This window comes from Gavialis gangeticus, unplaced genomic scaffold (genome assembly GCF_001723915.1).
Source record: "Gavialis gangeticus isolate Ggan-Ray unplaced genomic scaffold, GavGan_comp1, whole genome shotgun sequence".
NCBI classification, from domain to species: domain Eukaryota; kingdom Metazoa; phylum Chordata; order Crocodylia; family Gavialidae; genus Gavialis; species Gavialis gangeticus.
In genome coordinates, this window is record NW_017729033.1 from 57,427,489 (window position 1) to 57,443,155 (window position 15,667).

Sequence of the window (15,667 nt, forward strand, 5' to 3'; positions counted from 1 at the left end):
GGGGGGGGGGGGATTCAAGACAACCCTCCAATAGAGTTTACACCTCAAAAATTGTAACAAATTTCTAAATTTTCCATATATAGAACCTAATTATTGGGGGGTCATCTTATATTTGAGTACATATGGCACTGAATAACCACACACAAAAAAGGAATAGTTTTCCTTCTGCCTGGCAGAGGCCTCAGTTACCTCAATTCCACTGATTTCAGTCAGAGGTAGACTGGCAAATTACTGCGGCCAAACAAATTCAGTAACTTTAAAAAAGTTAAGAGATACAAGGGATACATCAAGCTGCCTATTTTTCCCCAGTCCTCTTCCCCTCCAAACGGGGTGACAGCATGTGATGAGGAATACCTGGGTTATTTAGAGCTGCTCCTGCTCAATGAAGCTGATCTGAGAAAGGAGCAGAGGGCTATTTTGGCTATCTTTCTACAACAATACTCAAACAGCCCTAAAAGCACAAAATCTTATCTGGGCCTATTTACGGTTATTTAGGCATATTTAAGTTAAAACACCTTATTTTAACAAAACACTGCACTTCTAACAAAGCACTGCCTTTCATTTTCTGTCAAGTTCAGCTGGAGTTACTCCAGCCCAGGGGTCGGCAACCTGTTCCAGCTGTGGAAACAGACCTATTCAGTTTGGGCTACAGATGGGCCAGTGCATGAGAAGTGGGTGCTAGGATCCAGCCACCATCATATCAGCTTTTCCCAACAGCAGCACAAGGAAAGCACCTGCTGCCACTGCTTCTTCCCACAGCAGCACAGGGAGAGTGTCTGTGGCTAGCATGACAGCAACAGGAAACTTTGACAATAGTTGCTTTCTTCTGCTGCTGAGGATGCTCTCCCATGTGGCACCACAGGGAAAAACAGAAGCAGGAGCTGCTGGGTCCTAGCATCAAATTGGATGCCCTTCTCTGAAGGGAAGGGGCGGCCGCACGGACACAGCAGGCCCCAGCCCTAATCCTGATCCTAGGCCCAGCTCTGCTTCGCTCCATCCCAATCCCTGCCCAGCCCCAGCCCCACTCCCTCCTCCGCACAGTCCTTTTCCCTCCCCTCCTACTGACTTTCCTACCTGCAGGGTCACGCTCACACTCAGCCCCCACCATTTTTTTTTCTCCCTCCACCTGTGTCTACAGCCCAGACTGCTGACCCCTACCCTAGCCCATTTCTCTGAAGCAGAGGTAGCACCTTTAGGCTACAGACAAAAGTAACACAAAAACAAGTGTAAGTGATCAGAAAACCTGTTCAAATATGTAACACAACAGAAGTTCAGTGCACACAAACTGCTTTCAAAAATCGCCAAACCAGGTTAAGATAAATGTGGATGGATGTAGCATCAGACTTAACCAATTTAGGTCATCAGTTTATTCAACTTCTATCCCTGTTCCCCTCCAGATTCAAGTTAACTCACAGTCTCACAGCATCCTGAGATGCTTTGCACCTCCTCCGCAAACCCCCCTAGGAGGGTGGGCAAGCTAGCCTTGGCCCAAGCTGTCTGTTCCAATGGAGCAGGCAGGCATTCTCTAGTGCCCCCCCCCCTGCCCAAAGCTTCTGGTCTGGGCTACTGCAGGCATGCGGCTGCATTTCTGGAATCAAAAGTGAATCTCTGTTCATTTGCTTATCAGTTTAATCTATGCAACTTATACTAACCTGTGAAGATTGAACTGATTCAGCCTCAAGTTTTTTGATTGTCTATACTTAGCCTTATAGACTAAATCAGAGACATATAGCAGATCTCTGTAGACACACACACACAGATGTTGCATCTCTCTAATTTGGTCTGTAAAAGGTACAAATCTACCCTGCCTTCTGCCTGACTTCAGACTAAATATTTAGTCCCATTTCTGTCAAGCCATAGTTGTTCAAGTATGTTATGTTACAACTTTGGGTTGAATTATTGAGGATAAATTTATCTTATTGTCTTTCAAATACCACTTTTATTCCAAAACCTTTATAAATACCTTTATTCAAAATGCACTTGCTGAAAATTGGGTTGTGCATTATAACAAGGAAATATGCTAACAGCAGTTTTTGCCCTGCAAGTGAAACAGTCACAGAGAACAGAACAATGAGCAGGCTCAGCTCCCTAGCTATTGTTACTCACTTTACCTACTCTAAGGAAAGATATACTTTTCTTCATTCTGGTTTTCTACCCACAGGTCTGGAAATTCAGCAATGAGGAGCACCAATTGGTGCCACCACCAAATTTTCATGTGGGCCAAATGGGTTGGATCTAGCTCACAGGCTAGGGATTGAGCACTCCTGAGCTATAGCTGGTGGAAAACTGTGCTTTCTGAGATTTTTCTGTGCGTGTTATTAATTAATTTTGGTATTGCTGGCTTAATGTTGCTTCTACAATTGGCTGTTTTACATTTTTTAGCACAGATTTTAACCTAAGGTCTGCAGGTGCATTTTTTTTTACTACGGAATAAGGGTAACTACTGTAAAATTAACAGAATATTGTTAGGTTTAAAATCAATCACTATGAAATTAAAAAACTACATATTTAAGGTGCCCATACTTTAATCCCCCTTCTAGTCACATATTGCTCCTCTCAGACTAGTATTTGTTGTACTAATCACACAAGAAAGATATATTTCCATTACGTCCAAAAGATGTTTTTCCATTAAAAAAACAAAGTTTTTTAACATTGCTATGTATAAGCTTTCTTTAAATCTATATACATACAAACAGCAAAAAAAAAGCATTTGACACTTTTCCACATGAAAACAAGCCTACAAGTTTAAGATACATTCATTTTACTGTTTCTACTTAACTAACAGAATATTGCCCCACTGAAACCAATAGTAAAATAGCTTCATGGGGTCAGAATATCATCCAATAAATTTTATATGGGTAGTAACAGACTTATAGTATATTTATTCATTTCTTTTTAAGAGTCTGGGTTTGAAAGCAATGTGACCTATAAATAGCACTGATAGCAATCTTAAAATAAAAAAAAAAAATCTTGGTTTTTGTGGTTTTACTGAACCAGTTTCAAAACTGTTTGCAACCAATATTATAGGTTTGCAACCAATATTATAGGTTATTATAAAGGGATGCTATAGATGCATCTAAACATTGAATACTTTTCAACAGTCACGTTAATTCTTTAACCTAGAGTTGATCTTTTTTAAAGAGCAAGTTCTTAAAGATTTAAAATGGCAAATTTAACCTGAGTGGATGACCAACCAGATTTACGCTGAATTACAGACTAATTCAACAACATCCTGTCCAAATTTATTAAAACAAAAGAAAAATTACAATAAGTCACTAAAACCATTGTCCATTTTTTAGTTATCTTATCAGTTTCACCACGCTTGCGATAATTTTTTTATTAAAAGAAAAAAAAATTACCTGACTGAAGCTGTACCTTTAGGAGAACCTGGGATTTTTGGTACAGGCCGGTGTCGGAGCACAAAAGACCTTGTCATTCTTGGAACTGTTTTGGTACAGCTGTCTGTGCACGTACCATACAAGTCATTGTCTATCATTTCACCCTTAAACTCAAAGAATGGTGAATCTGGCAGTTGTTTTGATAATTTTTTCATTTCTGTAAATGTCAAAGTGTCATTCTCACTGGATTTGGTTTCACAGAAAGCAAATGAAGGCTGAGAAGATGGATCTTCAGCACATGCAGAACAACTGTCTAAATGTAAGTAACCTGGCAGCACGTCTGCCATTTCCTGTGACACATCCCATTTTGCACTCTTTTCAATACTTTCAATACTCACAGCTTCTCCTGAGCAATCTGAATTATGATATGATGAACTAGAAAACTCCAAATCTGAAAAACTATCATGTTTCGCTTCCGCTGATTCCTGTTCAAGCATTTCATTCTTTAGTTTGCCAACACAGTTTTCACTAGAAAAATTTACTGGCAGTAATAGTGATGTTGGACTAGCTCTTGCAACCCCATTTGAATTTGACTTGGATATTTTAGAATCTTGGTCAGAGTGCAATGACTGGCTTTGCTCTAATTCCTCCAAGGCTTTGCGTGTCAGATGTTCTGAAAAAGTAGCCTGCTCTTGCATTTTTGAAAATATGGTCTCTAACTGCTTAAGAATTCTTCTGCGGTGTCCAGTAGGCAATATTCCAATTTCCTGAAGCACATTATTATTTATTCCTACACAAGCTGGTACAGTATTATATCCATGGTCTTTAAAATTAGGGATATATTGCCCTAAATTGATGTTTTCCAAGAATTCTTTGATATCAATATTACTGTCCACGAATGACATGACAGCACCTTCATCCCTCACAAAAGGTATCACAAGTGTTCAGAATATTGTCAGGACACAGACACATACACACACGCTCTCCAGTAAATTCTTCTGCAGTCACTCCAGGAAGTTCTGCAATTTCTTCTGAAAGTTCAGGTTCTACACAGGCAAAGTATGAAAACCTGCAAACTCAAGGGGGAAAAAAAAAATGTTAAAAGCTATTTCCCTCTAACTTCTGTGCTTGTTTTCACATCACTATTACGAAATGTTAAATCCTTTTAAGCAGTTTTGCCACCTGTTTCAAATTGCTTAACACAAAAAATATATAAGGTTAAATCTCTATTCCTAAATTATAGGGTAAATCTACACTAAAAGTAAAAATCCCCAAGCTAGCACCAAAATTAATTAGATCGAATACCAAAACCTAGCTGTTTACCTAAGGTAAAATGGATCTGCTCTGCAGAGAGAACTGGCTTGTGCTACTGTCTCTACAGTACTTCTGGTACAAAAGCTGGCTCATTTCAAACTAGCCCAGACATTTCTTCCAGTTTAATTTTACGTATCTTTACTTTTATTTAAGTAAAGACACTTCCATGTTACTTACAATTAACCATGAAATTAGCATTTTAAAAATTCAGAACATTAACAGAATTTTGTTCTTTTAAGAACGCAGGTTCAGTTGTTTCTTTTATAGGTGAATGCTTTTGCTCCATTGAAGATTTAAACAGGATTCTTTTGCCTACAATGATCCTGCATGTTGTTGCTTACAGAGCAACTAGGCACACTAGGGCCTTAGAGCTTCTTAACTATTATGCTGAGGAGTATTCCATGGACAACAGCGCATCTGCAGGGGTACTATTAGCATGCACTAAACAGCCAATATTTTACCTTCTTAAGAAAGGGGTCCCGAAAGGTAAGGGGAGAAGAACTCTACCTGGACACGAATACTAATGAATAAGCAGACAGCTACTCAAAATGCTGTATTTACTCAAATAAAGATGACCCTGATATAATATAACCCCCCAGTAATTAGATTCTATTTATGGACAATTTATGAATTTGTTATAATTTTCCAGGTACAGAATCTAATTATTGGAGGTCTACCTTGAATTAATCTCCTTCCCAATGCTATAGCTCCCTTGCCATCTTCCCCCCCAATTTCTTCCCACTGCAGTTCCTTCCGCCCCTGCTTATTGTCAGACCCTGCTCTTCCTAAGCACATGGAAGTAAGGAGTAAATTTGAAAACCATGACTTTGAAATAAACATGCCTATAGTAATTTGTATATAGGCAATTACTATGAGCAACAGTAACCCCCAGAGTCTTAGTTCATCCATAACTGAGACATATTACTATTTCTGAAACTGCTACAAGTTTCAGCAGAGGTATACCATAAATACACTTTTAAATAGCACTTTTGTACCTACTTTACATATAGTACAACTAGCCCTGATATTAGTCCAAAGCCAAAAGGTTTGTGATTTACCATATCATTCATTGGGCTGGGCCCCAGCAGAGTCAACAACATTTCAAGCCAAGGGGGCCCCATAGATCAGCACTGCTCAGTACATTTACTCCAGATACCCCCCACAAAGGATCCATGTGCTAATTAGCCCCCACTCGGGAATGGAACTGGGTGTTTGTGTCATGAGTCGTGGGATCCTCCAAAATTTATATGCAGATAAGGTGCAGGGCAACTTGATCTGGCTCCACTTCATGGAGGGCAAAGCCACAAATTATGAGCTCCAGGCTGAAAGGGGGTGACAGGGATATCAGGTAAACTGTTTGGGGCCCTGTTTGGTGATATTTGCCAGACATTAAGGCTGGTGAAGAAACAAACATAATTGAAAATGAGTAAGAAAGGCACAGCTCAGCTGTGGCAGGGAAAAGGAAGTCAAAATGTATTTGATGTAGTGGTTCACCATGCCTTTAAAAGAATCAGCACCGAAGGGGACTGAGCACAATGGACACTGCCAAGGTTTTTTGTTCAGATGGGCTTCACTAACCTATCTTTCTGGTAGGTTCCCATAAATCACAGGGGTGAAAATCTCCAGCAGAGACAAAATTAAGTGCATGCTACATATGGACAACATCACAGTATTAAGAAAAGACAAACTGTCAATTGATGGAGTATTGAAACATGTGATGGACTATGATGAATAGGGAACTGGAAAAGGCTAGAAGTCTACGGCTTGCAGCTACAAACAGAAGAAATGAAGAACCTGAGCATACAGACGGACATGAAAAAGAGAGAGGTGACATAGCCTGGGGGAAAAAAAAAAATCACCAAGGTACAGCAAGTAACAGGCCTCTAGAGTACAAGGAAGCTATCTAAACAAGGAAAAGTGGAACTGGTAAAGGCCAGTGATCCTCTATGTAGGAACTGTGTTTCCTCCAATGTAGCGACAAGCATGAAGGATACAGGGGGAGTTATACACCTTTTTCTGGGGCAGCAAAAGAAAGTGGGTGTCAAGGCAACAGATATACAAAGGAAAACAAACGGGAGGATGGGGAATACCTGACACAGAGGTGTTTATTTACAAAAAAAATTATCAGCAGAATGTGAATGATGGGAGTAAGAAGGCAAGGTTTTGCCAGTACTTAGCCAGAAAGGTCTTAAGGACATGGGAAGGAAAGAGAGAAAATGTGTTGGGCCTGTATCCCCAGAGCCCGCTATGCAACAGCTGAGAAGTTAATGATACAATATACACAATATATGTTAGAAGGGAACCCAAAGAAATGAGTAAATAGCAAAAGCCTTGAAAGGAATATAAAGGGACAATATAACAACAAGAGTCCGTCAGCCCAAATGTGGAAAGAGATGTGGGAAGCACGGGCAAAGAGGGAACATGTAGAAATCACGTCGATGGCAGCACAAAATGTATTCCCAGTAAGAGAAAGTTTACGCAGATAGGGATTATACAGATTGGAAAAGTGTCCAAAGGAAAACTGTGAGAACAGATTGTCAATTTATCATGTGTTCTGGGAGTATGAATACGCAAAGAAAGTGTGGAAGAGGGTAGGGAGGTTTGCAAAAAAAACCCAGTGGTGTAATGTATTGACATATGAGATAGTGATACAGACGGAACCAAAGAGGACAAACGAGCTGAGAACTGAGACTTTTGATAATTGTGTGAAACTGGCCATCTGGAAGACACAGAACCTGCCTGAGTGCAAGGGACTATTCTTCACACCATGAGAATGCGTGCAGCTAGCTGTGCATGAACTGCAAACGTATATTGCAAGGGATGAAGAGAAGCTGGGAGCATAAACAAGTGGAGATAAAAACACTGGGGATCATTGTTCTGGGAAAATTCTAAGTGGGGACAGGAGGAGCAGGGGGAAATAGCAATTTAAAATGGGATTGAGGAAACTGATGAAAGTATGACAGGTAATGTCATTTGTGAAGAGAGAGAGATGTTAAAGGATGTAAATAAGGACATTTGATGTTACTTTAGAGAAGTGTTATGTAAAGTGATGTAAACTGTTTTCTTTTTAATGTGGCAGAGGGGGATTTTGATTTTTTTTTTTTTTTTTTAAAGAAAGTTGCCATTAATGTTTTCCCAATATGGCCCATGTTTTTATAGTCATGCTCAGTGTTGGCTGCATTTAATCAACTTCATAGTTGGTTTCTCTTACCAAGCACATGCTTCTTTTGGCAGTAGTTTAATGATAGACAATGTATTTAATGAGGTTTACTTGCATGCAAATGTAAGATAAAGAGCTTTTTTCTTCCCATGCTGATTTGGAATAAAAACTTATCTTATATTCAAGTAAATATAGCAATTCTTTTCTTCCCTGAATCCTCTAATCAGAAGAGTAGAATTTGACCTTCTAAACATCCAGAAACTGCTTCATTCATTTTGCAGCATCAAGCATGGCTACACCACAAGTTAAGGATATAGCAGGGAAACATAGATAAGCAAAACAGATACCCAAACAAAAGTTCAGCCAAAATAAAACAAGACATTTCCTGCTAGAACTGTGAGGGGTCTTTACCAACTAAAGCTTACACAACCAATTTTCTATACATCTAAAGATGAAAGCAAAAAAAGTCTGCTGATGCATGAAGTCCACTGAAAATAATGAAAAGGGTAATACACTGGTGCTAAGGGTGCTCAAACAGAAAGATGTGATTCTAGGGTCTTAGGTGATCTCAGAAAGGGCACAGGCTGAAAAAGCGACCCTCCCCTCCAATACACTCAAAGTAGAGAAACTAGGGACAGCACCTTTGTTGGTGATCTTACATAGTCAAGTAGCATTGACAGCAGCTTTAATGAAGATCACTTATGACGACAGTGGGAGAAGGGCTCCCACCACTTAGGCCACATAAATTTCTCCGCCACTGATGCCTAAATTCACAACTATCTTCAAGCTTGCCATCAAAACATGGAGTTTCATGGATAAAAGATTTATGTTCAGACAAGGATTTATTTCAACAACCAAAGAACAGAAAAAGGAACAGACAGAACAACATTGAAAAAGGCAAAGTTAAAATAAAGAGAAAGGGAGAGGAGAGCATGTATATGCACACCTTACAGAGGGAATTTGTTGTTCAGTCCTTTCCCCTCCTACCACTGAATCCCAATCTAACCAGCATATACAAATTCAACAGGGTATATCATACACTTAAAAATTTCAGTCCCTTGTTAGCAAGAGGATTGCTCTTCCCACAGTCTCTTTGATTTTATTGTGCAGAGATTTGTAGCCCTAGATTTCTGGCTCCTCAGATTTCAAATAATGTTTTTGGCCAGGGACAGACATTATACTTTTATTAGTATAAATGATTGGAAACTGATCTATACCCATAACAGAATAGAAATTCAGTGCATACAGACTGATTTATAAAGGGTGGAACCTGATCTAAGATTTGGCAACCCCCACAAAACAGAGGGCAAACGTGTTACCACTCTAAACTATGCCTCTTACAGAAAAGCACATAACTTAGATTAACTCTCCTCAGGCTTTTTGAATGTCTGTAGGAAAGAACCTAACACACAATGTGGATGCCAGTAGCCATCTTCTTGCCCTCCCTCCCAAATTCCCCAAGGCTAAGTACAGACAGTTAAAAAGCCCAAGACTGAACCGATTCAATCTTTGTAGGTTAGTCTAAGCTGCATAGATTGAACCAATATGCAAGTGAACAGATACTCACTTTTGATTCTGGAAATGCAGCCACGTGCCTGCAGCAGCCCAGGCCAGAAGCCAGGGGGCACAAAAGCCCATCCCTGCTCAGCTAGAGCAGACAGCCTGGGCCAAGGCTAGCCCACCACTTGCAAGCGGGGAAAGGTTGCAGGGAGATGCAAAGTATCCTGGGATACTGGAGGGTACAAATTAACTTGAATCTGGAGGGGATCTGGGACAGAAGTTTAATAAACCAATTTAACCTAAATCAGTTAAGACTGATACTAAATCCATAGAGGTTTATCTTAAACCAGTTTTGACCATTTTGAAACACTTTTATGTACACTGAATTTACGTTGTGTTATAGATTTGAACCAGTTTCTAATCACTTATACCAGGTTGTATGTAATTTCTGTCCCTAGGACAAAAGGAAAAGTCTCCAAAGTTACCTTGACAGAGTGGCCCAAAGCAGCTTGATGCAAGGTCTTTATTGAGGCTTAGATATGCAGAGAAAATATTTCTCTCCCCTCTCCTCTACTGTAATAAGCATTTGGCTGTGGAGAAGCATTTTGATGTATTTTTCTACTAAGTAGCAGCTGCCCTTGCATGCAGGTACTAGCCTGAAGCAGTCCATGGAAGTGAAAAGAATAGGAGAGGTAGAACACCACAGGATTTTCCTGGCAGTTTGACAAAAAAAAAGAATGATGTCCTCCCCTCCCAAAAAAGCCCTGGCAGTAACTAAACCATCCCTACATACAGTGCAAAGTTAGCCAGCCATTTTAGAGTCCTCCAGATAAAAGGACAAAAGAACACTTTAGTGTTCAAACAAGTGGCTAGAAGTAAATCTTTGTCCCCTATGAAAAAAACAGAAGCCAGGCACACACACCCTATTGAAAGGAACAAGGCTGTTAGCAATTCCTGAGCTTTACTGCGATTAATCTGGTATTTCACAATCATCACATGCCTTTTCTTGAAAAGTCTCATACTAATCCTTATTCCCCACTCACCTTTAAAAACTGAACCTGCTTATAGTCATCATCACACAGAAGGATGATTCTGTAGAAGAAAGAGCTGAATATATCTGCATGAGAGAGGAAGTGGTGAAGATCACTATAGCAAATGTGCTATAAACTTTCCACTTTAAATATTGTTTTCAGGTGCATATTAGTTTCTGAAACTTCCTGGGGACAAATTTTTCCAGTCTTACTCTCTGTCCAAGGAGAAATAATGTATTTATTTAGGTCTCAAATGAAGTAGTTTAGAGGTATGAATACAAACAGTAGAAATACCATCAGAGCTTTTTTTTAAAAAAAAAAAAAAAAAAAAGTTCTCTACAGACCAAACACATGCAAGTTAAAAATTGGCGGTAAAACAACCCTCAGAAAGAGGTGTTTTAGTTCAAATTGGTTTGAGTTAGCCGAGCCAGAAAACTATCACTTGTATAGTCTTTACTTTGTCATTCCCCAAGATGAGAGCTTAGCTGTGCAACCTTAATCTTTTAATCATTTTCTACAGAAAGCATTCATGCAAGGAGAGAAAAAACTTCTAAGAATTAGAATGCCAGCTATTCTTAATGCTTCAGAACTAGAGATGAACTTAGCCTCACCTCAACAGCTAAACAAGGAAAGCACTAAAAACAACAACTGTGGGAGGTGAGGGACAAAGGGAGAATCCAGCAATACAATTATCTTTTTCGCATTTCAATATTTAAGGTATGGGGTTGGGGGGTGGTTCATAGTATGTTTGCCCAAAGCTTATTTTGTAACATGTTGGGTCTGGTTACTCAAACAATAACCACGTATTGGGGTTCTAGTCCATCATCCTGCAGATATGAGCACAGCAACAAAATATTACTGAACCAAGAACTTTCTCAGTTTGCAGGCTTGATGACTTAAAGCTTTATCATTACTTTTTATAACATGTTTTATGAGGAAATAAACAACAGACTTTTCCATAAAATAGTGGTTTTGATCTCATTATAGTGACAGTACTAGCAGCCGCAATCTCTCGCAAAACACGTTTTCTGCATTCAGTAATCATCCACAGTACAGGTTGTATCTCTACATCAAAATAAGCCTCCTAAAGAAGTGTTTAGGGCTTCTCTGCACACAGAATGGATTCAGTTTAAAATTTAGGGTTTGCAATCACACATTTATTAGTGCAATTACATGGGCACAATTTTGTGTAAACAAGATGCATTAAAACTTATTATAATAATTAAATTAAATTAAAATAAATATCCAAATAAGTTCATCCACACCAGGTTTAATAAGAAAAATGGTTCTATTTTATAAATAGTTTGAAAGACAGTTTATCTTAGGAAAGGGATCACACCATTTTCACTGTCATGCATTTTTGAATGTTTATGCTATTCCAGCGCCAGGAAGAAACTAGAGAAGATACAAGGGTGTCTAAACTGTAAATAATGTTAATTTTATTATTAGCTAGCTTAACACATGGACCAATCAAAAATGGAACTGAAGTGCTCTTATTTCACTACAAAAAAGTTAAAACAGCCATTACTCAAGTGTAAAACTCCTAACAGAATGTTATGATCTTTGTAAAACTATTTCTACCATATGCAATGTTAACTTCCCTTATACAAATGAGTTCTCAGGACTGAGTCCTATTATTCTATACATCTCATTCGTATGTGCTAGCCTCTCATTCTATAAAGAGGGTAACATTTTCTCCCAAAAAATATGCATCCCCCCCCCTAACCCCCCCCCCCAAAAAAAAAAAAAAACAGCTGCTGGAAATTGAGGTGCAAGTTTTAAGCAAGCAGCTTCTGCAGCTCAGACCTCCGCAAGAGAAAAGAGAAAATTATGCTGCAAGTAAAACACAGTAAGTGAATGCTAGCTGCTGGCTACGGAGCCAGGGGAAGGTTTAACAGATGCCTAAAAGGAAGAGCGACTCAATAGCTCGTTTGCCTCAGTTTTCACAAAAAAAATGTTAAGCTGCAACCAGACATCTAATAAGCATTATTTGGATAAGGAAGGAACGAGCTGAATGATGCGGTAAGAGGAGAACGATCACTTTTGATGGGGCTGAAGGAATTCAGGTCAGCAGGGCCTGATGAACTTCATCTCAGGGTACCAAAGGCACTGGCAGAGGACATCTTGAAGCTCTTGGCAATAATATTTACAGAGTCATAGGAGACCAAGGAGGTACCAGAAAACTGAAAAAGGACCAACATGGTGCCCCTCTTTAAAAGAGGCAAAAAAGGAGGCCCAAGTGGATTATTATAGACTAGCCAGCCTCACCTTGATTCATGGGAAGTCACTGGAACATATTATAAGGAAGTCTACATGAACACAACAAGGTGTTCAATCTAGAAATAAATATAAACTTCCTTGTGCTTGACCTACATCAAACCAGCCTCTTGTGATAATACGCAGTATTACAGTGTTGGGCTGTACAGCAGTCATACACCTGGAGAAGGAAAGGCCAATCAAAAGCAGCCAGCATGGATTTATTAAGAACAGATTGTACCAAACAAATCTGATCTCCTTCCTTGACAAAGTAACTACTTGGCTGGATTGAAAAGACTGGTGTGGATCTAGGCTTCAGCAAGGCTTTTGACAAGGTCCCACATGACCTTCTCATAAAGAAATGGGAGAAGTGTGAGCTGGACAAAACTACTATGAGGTGCATAGACAACTGGATCAATAGCCACAAGCACTGGCAATTGTAGATGGATCCACATCAAAATGCCATTAGCTTGTGAGTGGATTCCTATAAGGGTCTGTCCTGGGCCCAAGCATGTTCATTTGTGTTTATTAGTGATTTGGATGCAGGTAGAGAGGCTTCTCAAGAAAGTCTGCAGATTACATGAACCTGGGAAGGATTGCGAGCACACAGAATGACAGGAATGCAATTCAGAAGGATCTCAAAAGACTGGCAAACATGGATGACAGAATGTAGTTCAATGCTGACAAATACAAGGTGGTGTACCTCAGGAAAAATAATTTAAAAAACCCCAAAATAAAAAGTGTTTGACATTTGGCTGGATGGCATCAGTATGGAGAAAGACCTGGGAGTTTTGGTGGATCACAAACTTAATGGCTAACTACAGACATTACATATAAACCAGTTTAAGTGATCAGAAACTGGTTTAAATCTGCAACGGACCAGAAGTTCAGTGCACATAAACCCATTTCAAAATGGATGAAACTGGTTTACGATAAACCTAGTTGAATATAGTATCAGACATAACTGATTTAGGTCAAACTCGTATATGGAAGCTGTCCCAGACCTCTTCCTGGTTCAAGTTAAATCAGAGTCCCCCAGCATCCCAGCATGCTTTCCAGCCCTGCGCTGGGCTGTGCAGGCTACTCCAGCAGAGCGGGGCTGGCATCGCCCCTCTCTTCTCTAGCCAGAGCAGTGAGGGCTGGCTGACAAAGGGGTGGAGGCCTGATCTGCCTGATGGGGGCAGAGCAGCTCCTGCCAGACTTTTCCCCCACTAGAGTGTAGAGGGTAGGGGTATGCGCCAGCAGACTCAGGCAGAGGGGAGAGAAGGGGGTTTAAACCCCCTCCATGGCCCATGGGACCTCAGCCCAGGTCTGCACTGGGGGGCTGCCAGGCTTCTGCCCCCCTCCACCCCACTACCCACTTGAGCAGGGGAAAGGGCAGTCCCTGCCAGACAGCAGGGGGCATAGCCATGCCCCAGCTGGGGTCATCAAGGTAAGGTGGGGAAAGGGGGTTTAATAAGGCTTTCCCCCCTGCTTGCTGCTCAAGTGGTGGGGGCATGGCCAGACACTGGCCCCAGGCCAGCTACCTGAGGTAAAGACATTCAAAGAGGGTACTCTGGCTGCATTTCCAGTTAAACCGCTCTCCCTCCCCTCTCCCACCAGCACAGGACCTCAGCCAGGGTCTGCCTGGCAGGAGCACAGCAGCCCCTCCCAAGCCCACCTGCCCCCAACTCAAACGGCAGGGTGTGTGGCCAGCCATGGGCCTCAGCTCAGGTTCCATGCCGGTGGGAGAAGGGAGAGAAGAGGAATTAAACTCCCCTTCCTCCATCCTCACCTTCACCTCAGTCTGCTGGCCTGGGGCTGGCATCTACCCACACCCCCCACCGCTCGAATAGCTGGGGAAGGGGAAACACTGGCAGGCGCTCCTGTGCCCGACAGGCAGATGTCTGCTGGAGTCCCATGCTGGTGGGGGAGCTAAAGGGGATGAACCCACCTCCCTCTGCCTCAGAGGGCCAGCCTAGGGCCAAATCTGCCCACACCCCCACCCCTTGAATGGCAAGGGGGACAGGATCCTGAGAGGGGCTGCTGTGCCCCTGCCAAGCAGACCCCTGCTGGGGTCCCGTGCTGGTGGGAAAGGGAAAATTAAGCCAGCGGGATCCCCACTTCACTCAAGCAAGGGGAAAACTCTGGCAAAAGTTGCTTCCCATTTTCTCTGCCAGGCTTGGGACTGTGCAGGGGACAGTGAGGGTTTAACCCCACCCTAATCATTCTCAGCACCCTGCTGGGGCCTGGCCATGCTCCCCCGCCTCAGCTCAACTTCCTTCCAGCCTTCTGTCCACTGCCAAAGGGAAGGGAGGGCTTTCTCTAGCACCCCTCGCCCAGCTTCTAGCCTCAGCCACCATGAGGATGTGGCTGCATTTCTGGAATCAGAAGTGAATGTCTATTCACCTGCTTCTTGGTTCATTCTACACAGATTACACTAATCTGCAAAGATTGAATTAATTCAGGCTCGAGCTTTTTAAACATCTGGACTTTGCCCAGGAGGGAAGTAGCAGAGACCACACGTTCTTTTCCTCATAATAGGCCAGAAGACAATTTTTTCCCCTTTATATTCCTCCATTGGTAAGAGACCATGAGGGAGAGAAGACAGAAAAAGCTGCAGTTCCACATCATCTGTTGTAAATGCTTTTAATGTTCAGAAAATTTTCCTGCAGAGAAGGGCCCAGATCTAATGTTCTCACACTCTTTCACCCATCTAGGCATTGGATTCAAGTGCTGAGCTTGAGGAAGTGGGATTTGTGGCACACAGAAGTAGTCCTCCATTCTTCACATGACAAACGTGATGTCCCCCTGCTCAATGCAAAGAATTATGATGTCACTGGGCTAACGAAGACCTGGTGGGACTCCACCCATGACTAGACCACAGGTATAGATGGCTATAACCTGTACAGGAGGGATTGTATAGATAAAAGGGGCAGAGGTGTAGCTTTCTATGTTACGGAAAGCTACATGTCCCTGCAAGCTGATATTGGCGACCAGCGTGGCCAGCTAGAGACCCTCTGGGTTAAAATTCGTGGGGAACATGACACAGGGAACACAACAGTGGGAGTCTACTACAGACCTCCCAC

At 41.5% G+C, this 15,667-nt stretch overlaps 1 protein-coding gene across 1 annotated transcript in view; it reads right to left on the reverse strand.

Moving 5' to 3' along the window:
- ARAP2 (ArfGAP with RhoGAP domain, ankyrin repeat and PH domain 2) overlaps window positions 1-15,667 on the reverse strand; it is a 258,101-nt gene that overhangs the window by 238,129 nt on the left and 4,305 nt on the right. Inside the window, exon 2 of the mRNA XM_019526331.1 lies at window positions 3,360-4,414. Coding sequence (XP_019381876.1) covers window positions 3,360-4,243 — 884 coding nt within the window. The 5' untranslated portion in view covers window positions 4,244-4,414. The remainder of the gene's footprint in view (window positions 1-3,359; window positions 4,415-15,667) is intronic.